Source organism: Microtus pennsylvanicus, chromosome 5 (genome assembly GCF_037038515.1).
Source record: "Microtus pennsylvanicus isolate mMicPen1 chromosome 5, mMicPen1.hap1, whole genome shotgun sequence".
Classification (NCBI taxonomy): Eukaryota; Metazoa; Chordata; class Mammalia; order Rodentia; family Cricetidae; genus Microtus; species Microtus pennsylvanicus.
In genome coordinates this window covers 41,608,423-41,619,157 of record NC_134583.1, presented here as the reverse complement: position 1 = coordinate 41,619,157, position 10,735 = coordinate 41,608,423, and the positions used below count along the sequence as shown (strand labels likewise).

At 40.0% G+C, this 10,735-nt stretch overlaps 1 protein-coding gene across 2 annotated transcripts in view; it reads right to left on the bottom strand.

The window, feature by feature from the left end:
• Nucleotides 1–1,525: 1,525 nt before the first annotated feature.
• Rab6a (RAB6A, member RAS oncogene family) overlaps nt 1,526–10,735 on the bottom strand; it is a 49,196-nt gene continuing 39,986 nt past the window's right edge. For both annotated transcript variants that reach the window (XM_075971567.1, XM_075971568.1), the window contains exons 6-8: nt 8,313–8,406; nt 5,578–5,644; nt 1,526–3,737 (exon numbers count right to left, since the gene is read on the bottom strand). In XM_075971567.1, the coding sequence (XP_075827682.1) occupies nt 3,673–3,737; nt 5,578–5,644; nt 8,313–8,406 (226 nt within the window). In that variant the 3' untranslated portion in view covers nt 1,526–3,672. The remainder of the gene's footprint in view (nt 3,738–5,577; nt 5,645–8,312; nt 8,407–10,735) is intronic.

Here is a 10,735-nt window from a genome sequence, read left to right as displayed (position 1 = left end):
ACCATACCTGGCTAAAGTTTAAATTAAAGTTTAAGCAGTGGGCAGGGCAGTGGTGGCGCACGCCTTTAATCCCAGCACTTTGGGAAGCAGAGACTGGAGAATCTCTGTGAGTTCAAGGCCAGGTTGGTCTAGAGAGCAAGTTCCAGGAAAAGCTCCAAAGCTTTGAGAAACCCTGTCCCAAACAAAACAAACTAGGGCTAGATGCAGTTAGAAGCCTTGCTTGAAGGTTATGTGCCACCCTGCCCCCAGCCTGACCCTGCCAGACTTGAACTCCCAACCCTACTGCCCCAGGCTCTAAGTACTGCATCTTGTCAGCTAAAACTACCTTAAAAATAAAAGTCAGTCCTCACCATGTCAACATTATAAAGGATAAATGACATGACACAAAGCAAGGCTATAAAGTCTGTGTGTGATACAGTATTCTCCTTGCTGGTAACAGAACACCACAAGCTTAAACACAAAAGAGTATTATGGACATAGTAACCACATATGTATAAGGGTCTGGCTGGTGTAATATTTTGTAATCTTTTTTGATAAGCAGAACTACACTTAAAAATAACAGTTAAATAGCAATATAGGCATTTATCACGAATTATACATAATTGTATGTCCTCTACTTTTATGTGACTGAAAACACAACAGATTATACTAACATTACCAGACAAGAGATGTTTTCTGCTATCATCTGACATCATATTTTTGCTCAGTTGTAACTGTATCAGACCTTGTTTGACATATGGTCCATCAGTAAGGGCTGTCTCTCAAATTGCAACCCCTCTTTTACACTTTTGAAAAGATTTCCAACTCCCTGTTTCCAACCAACCCATCTGGTCTTGCTCTTCACCTACACACTTATTTTACTTCAAGTGCATTTTTGTAGCTCTAGGAGGGAAGAAGCACGAGTCTTCAGCACACTGGCAGGAATGGGAAACCAAGTCAATAACTGTTTTCTTTTGTGTCTTATTTATATATTTAGCAGCAAAATTACATTTAAAAAAAATCTAGAGGATGAACACTTTACTACTTCAGCTCAAGAATCCCAAGCCAAATAAAAAACAGTAATATGAAAAAACAGCATACTGGTTACTTTCAAAGATAACAAAAAGAATCAAATGCAACAGTGTATGAAGACAATCGTGCCCTGTCGGGCCAAAATTACCTCTGGGCCTCGAGGCCTATAGGACAGAAAAAAACATCTGGCTCGAGTTTGAATGAGGATGACAGAGCAAAAATTAGGTAGATGCCCCTCCAGCCAGAGGGAGGGAGGGCTTGGCTGTCTCTCATTGGCTGGAGGTACCCCACATCATATGATGTCACTTAAGCTATATAAGCTGATGCTCACAGTAATAAACTGAGTTTCTGCTTGACTCCCTATCACGGCTGATTGTCTTCCATCGTGGGGCTGCAGAAGGGGAGGTTAGTGCACTCACCCTAGCAACTCCTAGGAGAATATGGAGGTTCAAGAAGCCAGCACCCTCCTTTTCAGGAATCACAGTTCCTTCAAATAAAGAATGTGAACCATCTGTCATATTGAACTGATATTTATTTCAGGACATGCCATGTCAAAATAAAACAGAAGAGTCAATCCTTGCTTTTAACAATAACATGTATTATAAAAGCACTTTACAACTCCATCCCATATTTGAATATACGTTACAGGGTATGTGGGCTAATGATTATCTCAAGGTATTTCTCTATTCAGATCCATAATCCAAGTGCTCTCCAAGTACTACAAGGTGGCAGTAATTGAGAGGAAGAGGAGGAAAAGGAAGAGAAGGAGTCAGGTTTTCCAAGTTAAGGATTTTGTTGCAATGAGGAGGTGAGGAAGTATGAAGTTATTTTTGTTGTCTTTCATCTTTATACTGTGTTAAGTAATGCTTACAATATAAACTCAGTAGGCTTCTTTTGAGCTAGAACTCAAAATGTTTTCCCTGCAAACAATGTATTTACAAATGTGTTTATTAACTTACACAGCAATCTCACAATAACTAGTAAAGATTAAAAGGGTGCACTCCTAGTATTATTTGTTTGCAACGTTTCAAGGGAAATACATATTGGCCATGGTGATGAAGCTCTAAATACTCAACAAAACACCTACAAATTCAAAGTTTAAAAAAAGGCAAAGAAATAAATACCACCAAAGAAAAAAAGATTAATTGTAGCTTAAATACAAAACTAAACTGCTAGTTAACTTATTTATATAGATCTAATAAAAAGCAAAAACAGCTCTAAAGACCCAACATTTTAAAAATCCTAAAAAATAAGGCATCAATTTGCATTACAGTGGCTTTTGTTTTCAGTCTCTCCTTTCCCTCTCACTGCACGCCTTCTCTGGTCTGCCTCTAGAGGCTTGCAGGAAAACCACTTCCATAATCAAATGTGACCTCAAACGTCCAGAGAGGGGTATTTGCTATTCTGTGAGGGTTCTTTTGTTGTTAAACTTTCTACTAGATACAGCAATTTTCTTCAAGTTGTCAATTTATATTTTTCTGTTGGTTCTTAAAGGAAACTGGTTTTTACAATGCCTTGTCTTCATAGCATTTTTATGAAAAGAAACCCAAGTGCTTTAAGAGTTTGCCAACAAAAGAACTTTTAAAGAATAGCAAATACCCCTCTCTCTGGATGTTTGAGGTCACATTTGATGATTATGGAAGTGGTCTTCCTGCAAACCTCTAGAGGCAGTGAGAGGGAAAGGAGAGACTGAAAACAAGTCACTATAATGTAAATTTATGCTTTTTTAAGTATTTTTAAAATGTTGGGTCTTTAGAGCTGTTATTGCTTTAAAAGGTGTTGATTTTTTAAGACAATATTTTGACAATTCAAAAATTTGGGAAGAACTGTTTGAACTTTTGTAAATTCTCCATGATAAAATAAATATTGAAAAACAGTTCTGAAGTACTTGGCTACTTTTCCTCCCAGAGTCTAGTAAAGTTTATGTGAAAGGGTCACCTGCTCTGGTCATAAATGTTTTATGCTCCTTTGCCTGTAAACACTCAGTAAATTCATTAGGACTCATTCTGAAGACACAACAGAACTCTTCCCTCATTTAAGCACTGCTCATCGTGATAGTAATAGCTGAGTTCTGACCTCAAAGAAGGTCTAAGTACTTTATATCAGTGCTCAAGAATAATTTTGTACATTGTGGCTCATGGCCTGGAGCTAACGGTATCTGTAAAACTAATGATAATTCCAAAGGGCTTGGCTGGACTGCTGTTTGCCACCTCTCTTGTTTGTTTGGGGAGGGTATGAACAGGGGGTGGGAGAAGGAAGAGGCAAGAAAAGTTGGGAGACAGAAAGAAGGAAGGCAAATTCTGCTGTGAACACACTGCTTCTTCACAAGCCGCACTCACGCTGCTGAGTCTCATCATTTTAAAGCACATTGTCATAACATTAAAAAGGGAAAAAATGTTAAGAAAATGTATCTAATCCTCAGAGTTATCACGAATATGCTGAATTGTTTGGCTTTTAAAAAATATAAATAATGAAGACACTGACTTTTTTTGTGCTTGTGAAGCTAATAGATCATCTCCATGAAACAGGCAGCAATGATGAATTGCAATGTTATTACTGAAGGGAAAAGGTTCAAGCCAATATTCACACCGTAGTCAATGAAAGAATATGGGGGCCAAAGCAGTGAGCTTCTGCAGAAGGGTTGAAGATGCCAGGGGAAGATTAGCAGGAACAGCCTCCTTCACTAACTGGTTGCTCTTGAGGCTTTTCCAGTTTAATGTCAATCACTAAAGCAAAAGTTAAGGAGTCATATACAAGCAAAGTACAATTCTAACTCTGCTGAACACTGACATCCCTGGCAAGCCCCTCATACATCTATTTGACTTCAAAACCTAGTCAATCATTATTTTCTAGACATATGCATCTCTTATATATAACAAGACTCAATGAAACATAAGCCTTATTCATGGGAATCTACTCTAAGAAAATTATTCTATATGAACGAGAAAACTATTATATTGTGTCTGACCATATCCTACAAAATAATTCAAATAAGGGGAAAATATGTTATTCCAACTTGGTAGAATTTATTAATTACTAAAAGTAATGAAGACTTAAAAAATAGTAAGCATTTAGAAATGAAAATCACTGAATACAGTGTCATGAAGTCTTCAGCTTAATAAACTTGTCTTCATGTAAAAACATCCAATCAAAACTCTTAGAAATAACTGATGATTAGATGTATTTTGTTATATCCTGTACCTAAAATAAGAGGCCACAATACAGCTCCACTCTGAGTTATTTCCTGTGCCAACTCTGGAAAAACCCAAAGTCAAAGGGATTCAAAATATAACATCACAAGACTGGGGGTGCTCAGGTTTTTTGCTTATAAAAAGCAAGTGAAAAAGTCTGGAGATATGTTCCAGTAGTTAGGGGTGCTTGATACTCTGAGTTCAGTTCTAAGCACTCACAATGGATGGCTCATAACTATATGTAACTCCAGCTCCAGGAGAATCTGTAGACCTCTTCTGGCAAGCAATCTTTAAAAAAAAAAAAAAGAGAGAGAGAGAGAGAGAGCAGGAAGCCCTGGTAAAACCCCCAGGACTACATAAAGATATACTTAGCCAGTGCATGCCTATAAACTTTATACTCAAGGGGTTGGAAAAAGGCTCAGAGGTTAAGAATACTGACCATTCTTCCTGCTTTCAATTCCCAGCAAGCACAGCTCACAACCTGTGCCATCTCCTGGCAGGTGTATACATAATAAATAAATAAAATTTAAAAAACTGTTAAAAAAAAACACTCAAAAACTTTATACTCAAAAGGTGAAGGGTCAGATGTTTAGGGCTGGCCTGAAATCAAGACTCTCTTAAGACAAAAAACAAAAACAAAACCAACAAACAAAAAAACCCAACCAAACAAACCCCAAACAAACAACACTAAACCCACTCCATCCCATCCCCACAGGACAGAAAAAAAGAGCAAGTGAGCAAGCAACAAAATCTGAATTACAGTAAGAAGCCAGGGCCATTTGGATAACCAGGCCTAATTTGCAAAAGAAATCCTCTGAGTTTCTGTGCACCTAAGAAACCAATATCTACACTCAAGGTAACAGCCAACTGCGACAGTTAATCTTGATTGGCAACTTGACCAAATCCTTAACATCCAGAAGATAAACGAGGTCTGAGGGAGAAAGATCCTACTGGCTATGGATGGTATCATTTCACAGGCTGGGGTCCTGAACTAAATAAAGAGGAAAAAGAGCAGAACACCAGCTTTCCCCTCAGCCTCCTGACTGCCTCCCAATCTTGAAGGACTCTGCTGCTGTATCTTCCCCACAACCCTCCATTATCCTTCCTACTTTTGTCAGGTGGCTTGTCCCAGCAACAAGTAAATAATAAACCACCCAAGTGTGGCTCCAAAGAGTAGTAGTAACAGTAAAATTTGTTTTTTTGAGAAAGAGTATCTCTATATAAACCTGGTTGTCTTGGAATTCACTGTACAGACCAGGCTGGCCTCAAACTCACAGAGACCTACCTGCCTCTGCTTCCCAAGTACTGGGGTTAAAGGTGTGAGCCACCATGCTCAGCTAGACAGTAGACTGTCTGTAAGAAACAAAAAGGATACTGTCTTCTCTGCTTCTGTCCTGTGTGCTTTCCATCCCAGGCAAAGCTGCAGCAACGCGTCGGAAAAGCTGTAGAAGAAAAGCAAGATGATGACCGTAGGACGGCAAGTAGAGCACAGAGCTTAGGTTACTCCTTAGACGACAGCATTAAGAAGGCAAATTAAGACCTTGAGGATAATTACTGTCATATTACAGACACTATACAGTGAAAAAAAGTCAAATTCATCAAGAAAATTTATAAATACATACATACCCAACATTAATACACCAAAACGTTAAACGCTGAATGTATACTGACACAGTAATAGGACAAGGGAGACCACGCACCAGGTCTGTAGGACCAGAAGAGGTTCATGTAGGGATGTGAGGGAACTATTTTATTCCCACCTCATTTTTTTTGTTTGTTTTGCTTTTTCAAGACAGGGTTTCTCTGCGTAACAGCTCTGGCTGTCCTTGAACTCACAGAGATCCGCCTGCCTCTGCCTCCCAGGTGCTGGGATTAAAGGCGTGAGCCACTACTGCCCTGGCCCATCTCAATTTTTACCCCCAACCCCAAATTGATCTAATTTGTAATCCTTATCATTACCCACCCTTTGTCTCTCCCAATCTTACTAACTAAAATCAAAGTCTCCGCCATACTACCTGTTAATCCTCAACAGTTACTGAGGCCAGCAACTACAAACCATGAACTGGAGAGTGAGACTTCTGCACAGCGCTGTGACCAAACAGCTACAGCTTCTAAGTCCAACTCCTACTCAGGGAAAAATAGAATTTTTACACCTGAGCTTGTGAATTATATACTCTATTCTAGCATATCCAAGTCCATAGGAATAGGGGAGTTTAACTAAAGAATATAGAAAACAAAGCCAAGAAACAAAATAACACTATTTGTAAAACCCCTAATGAGGTTAAGACTAAAAAATCCTGACAATAGAACTCCTCCAAAAATTATTAACCCTTTAATAATGGCATCTAGTGAAATTAGATGAAACCCCAGTGAACTCAGTGTAAGAATACGTTCAACATGAAAACACCCAAACAAAATAGGTGAAGCGATGGGTGATATAAAGGAGGGTTTCAACAGAAAGAAATATTGAAGAAAAATCAATCTGAAATGTTAGAAAAATATAGTAAAAGTCAAATAAAAAGCTCTGCGGAAAGTCTCAGTAATAGAACGGATCAAGGAGGGGACAGAATACCCGAGCTTGAAGAAAAGAGCAATAGAAACCATAGAATACACACAAAGTCATGGAGATCAAACAACACAACTGAACAATGAAGAATTCAAACAATAAACAAAAAACATTCCTAGAATCAAATGAAGACACAACACACCAAACCCTTGAGATACAGTAAACGAAGTTCTAAGAAGAAAGTTTATAGCTCTAAGTGCCTACATTAAGAAACCAGAGAGACTCAAATAACTTAATGATGCACCTCTAAGGCTCCAGAGAAAGAACAAGAAAGCCAAACTCTAAATCAGTAGAGGAAAAAAAATCATTAAGATCAGGGCAGAAATTAATGAAATGGGACCAACAACAAACAATCCGAAGAATCAACAAAATAAAATGTTGGTTTTTTGAAGACACAACAAATGTGTAAGCAACTCTGAATCGACTCAGCAAACTTTATTACGTATTTAGTTGTTTATATGTGTGATGGTTTGAATGAGAATGCCCCATAGACTCATATATTTGGATGCTTGGTCTGCAGTTGGCAGAACTGTTTGGAAAGAATTAAGGGTTATGGCCTTATCCCTTGGTATGGGCTGTGAGGTTTCAAAAGTCCAGCCATTCCCAATTAGCTATTTCTTTCTGTCTCTGCCTCCTGCTCAAGGATCAGATAAGTAAACTCTGAGCTTCTGCTCCGGCACCATGCCTGCCTGGCTGCTACCATCATGATGGTCATGGGATTAAGGGTGTGTGCCACCATGTCCAGCCTAAATAGTTATATTTAGGTTTCTATCCATACGTTATTTATGCTGCTCTGAGTTTTAGTCACAAAATCTTTTCTGCAATGGCTGATAATACAGAGACTAATAACTGGTCAAACTGCTGTGAATAATTGTGTGAGTGCTCACTAACTCACCTCCAGCCTGAAGACCTGGTGAACATCTCAGAAAAGGAACTGAAGGAATATGAGTGCTGGAGAATGGGAGGAGTGCTGTGAAATGCTGTCTTCTTGGCGTAGTATGGCCTTTGCATGCACGAACTAGCATCAGCTGTGTTACCTAGACTTGCACAATCTCAGCTCCCACTGAGAGTTGCAGGGACAGAGAACCCCTCAGTTCCCCTGCACCCCATGCTTTGGGGATGTCACCAGTGGCACACTGTTATGCCTCTGCCTCCAGAGTGCTGGGATTAAAGGCATGCACCACCACTACCCAGTTTCCTTTTGTAAAATATAAATACCAGCAATTTATAAAGAATAAAGTAATCAGAATGTACTTTTATAGCAAGTAAATACTAGTTTTCAAATTCTTAAATAAGGAAAGTCTGTATTTAAGACAACAGGGATGTAGAGAGACTACGGGAAGTTCAAAGCTTTAGATTCAGAAATATTGCAACAGTTTGGTATTTTCTCATTTTACAAAAATTATGCAAGTTATTTTTTTTATTACTTTCTGAATTCTAGTTGCTGTTGCTAAGTGAACTAAAACCTTAAAGATTAGCATAATCACAATTATTTCACACTTTCTTGATTTAGGAGCAAACACTCATACTCAGAGAAAACTTACTTGTTTCACATTGTATCCTGCTTTTGCACTGGTTTCAATAAACATAACGTTCAACTCTTTGGCTTTCCTCTCTCCCTCTTCAATTGACACTTGCCTATAGAAAAAAAATTAAAAGACAAATTATTTGTTTTTTTGAGACAGGGTTTCTCTTTGTAGTCCTGGAACTCCCTCAACTCGAACACAAACTCACAGAGACTTGCCTGCCTCTGCCTCCCAAGTGCTAGGATCAAAGGTGTGCATCACCATACATGGCAACAAATTCTTTTTTTTGAAAGAGGAAATCATAAGATTATAAACAAAGTTCTATTGATGTTGGGTCATTAGTTTGAAAACTTAACTGTCTGTAGCACTTAAGAGTTGTACGTGTTTGTGTTTGTATATCTTACCCTGATGTAGGATCCCCCTCTGTATGCTGTGAATACCATTGGTTAATAAAGAAACTCGCTTGGCTTGACAGTGTAAAACAGAGCTATGGGGTAGGGGTGGGGGGAGAAGAACTAAACTGAATGCTGTGAGAAAGAAGGACGGAGTCAGGGAGAAATCATGTAGCCCTGCCAGAGACAGATGCCGGAACTTACTGGGTAAGCCACAGCCTTATGGAGATACACAGAAATGGGTTAAATTAAGATATAAGAGTTAGCCAACAAGAAGCTAGAGCTAATGGGCCAAGCAGTGATTTAAATAACAGAGTTTCTGTGTGGTTTTCTGGGGCTGGGCAGCAGAAACAAACAAGCGCCTTTCTACAACATCACCCCATACTGGGAACGGAGTCTTAAACAGGATAGACAAGAGCCCTACCAATGACTATATACAGCTTAATGGATTTTTCTTTTTTTTTAAAAATTGTGTTTCATGTGTTTAGGTGTTCTGCCTATGACTACTCACCACATGCATGATCAGTACCTAATGAAGGTGTTCAGAAGAGAGCAACGGAGCCCTTGGTGCTATAGCTAAAGATGTCATGGGAGTCCTGGGAGTTGAACCCAGGTCCTCTGGAAAGAACAGCCAGTACTTTCAACCTCAGCCATTTCTTCAGCCTCTTAATGACTTAAACCAAACCAAACCAAAACCAAAGACAGAGTTTCAGACCAGGTGTGGTGGCATATGCCTTTAATTCCAGAACCTTGTTTTTTTTTTTTTTTTTGGTTTTTCAAGACAGGGTTTCTCTGTAGCTCTGGAGCCTGTCCTGGAACTAGCTCTGGTAGCCCAGGCTGGTCTCGAATTCACTGAGATCCACCAGCCTCCTGAGTGCTGGGATCAAAGGTGTGCAGCAACAGCACTACCCGGCTTTTTTTTTTTTTTTTTTTTAAATTACAGCACTTAGGGAATCAAAAGCAGGAGGATCTCTGACATTGAGACCAACCTGGTCTACAGAGTGAGTTCCAGGACACCCAAGGCTACAAGGGGAAACCCTATCTCAAAAACAAACAAAAAACTAAAACAAGACAGGGGCTCCTGTAGCCCAGGATGACCTTGGGCTTCTGATCCTCTTGCCTCAACTGGAAACAAGACCTAACGTGGGAATGCGGCCACGCCATTCATTATGCACGGCCTCTGCCAGAGCCAGAGCCTTGTGCATGTCCTAGCTAAGCTGCAGGCCCATATTTCTGTACGGCACAAGAGCCATAAGCCTGGTCTGAGCGGTCTGAGCTGATCACGTAACTCTGCAGACAGGCTGTCTCTGTTTAACAATAGCCAGGATGTGCTGCTCCTAGTTTCTTTTGTTAGAATGTAGATCACCTGAGAAGAGGTGTTGGCTGAACTGATGACTTAAGAGTTAAGAGGTTTGGTGCGTCCTTCCTTTTCATGGCTGCTAGCATACAGGTAGCTGCGGATGTGACTTGAGCCCATTCATCTGGTTGCCTAGAAGACAGCCTAATGCGTTTTCCCCGCTCAATTGATGTAAGGTGTTTGGATCTTCGAGAGATCTTGCCCTTCCATGATGACCGTGTAAGCTGTGTCTGATTATTCCTCGCGACTCCGTTCCAGTCCAGTTAGGGAATCTGTGTTGGACCCACATGGGCCCCAACACTAAGTCCCCAGTTTAACAACCCGTGTGTGCAGGTGCTGTGACTACCTAGGCGAACAGGTATGCATCCCTATCCCTTGAACAGGTCTCTCCCTACAGGGCTGGCAGTCCCAGCAATCCTTCTGTCTCTGTGCACCCAGCTCTGGATTAATGAGAAGGTCTGACTACAGATGACTTCTTAAGTGCTAGGAACTGAATTCAGGTCTTCATGCTTGCATAGCATGTGTTCTTTTAAAAAAATATTAATTTTATACCCTGACTACAGTCTCCCCTCCTCTGTATTTGCTCAGAAAGGGGCAGGACTCCCGTGGCATATCAAGCTGCCATAAGACAAAGCACCTCCCCTGACGTAGGAAGTCCTTCTGTGTATGTGCTGCCTTTATTGGTTAATGAA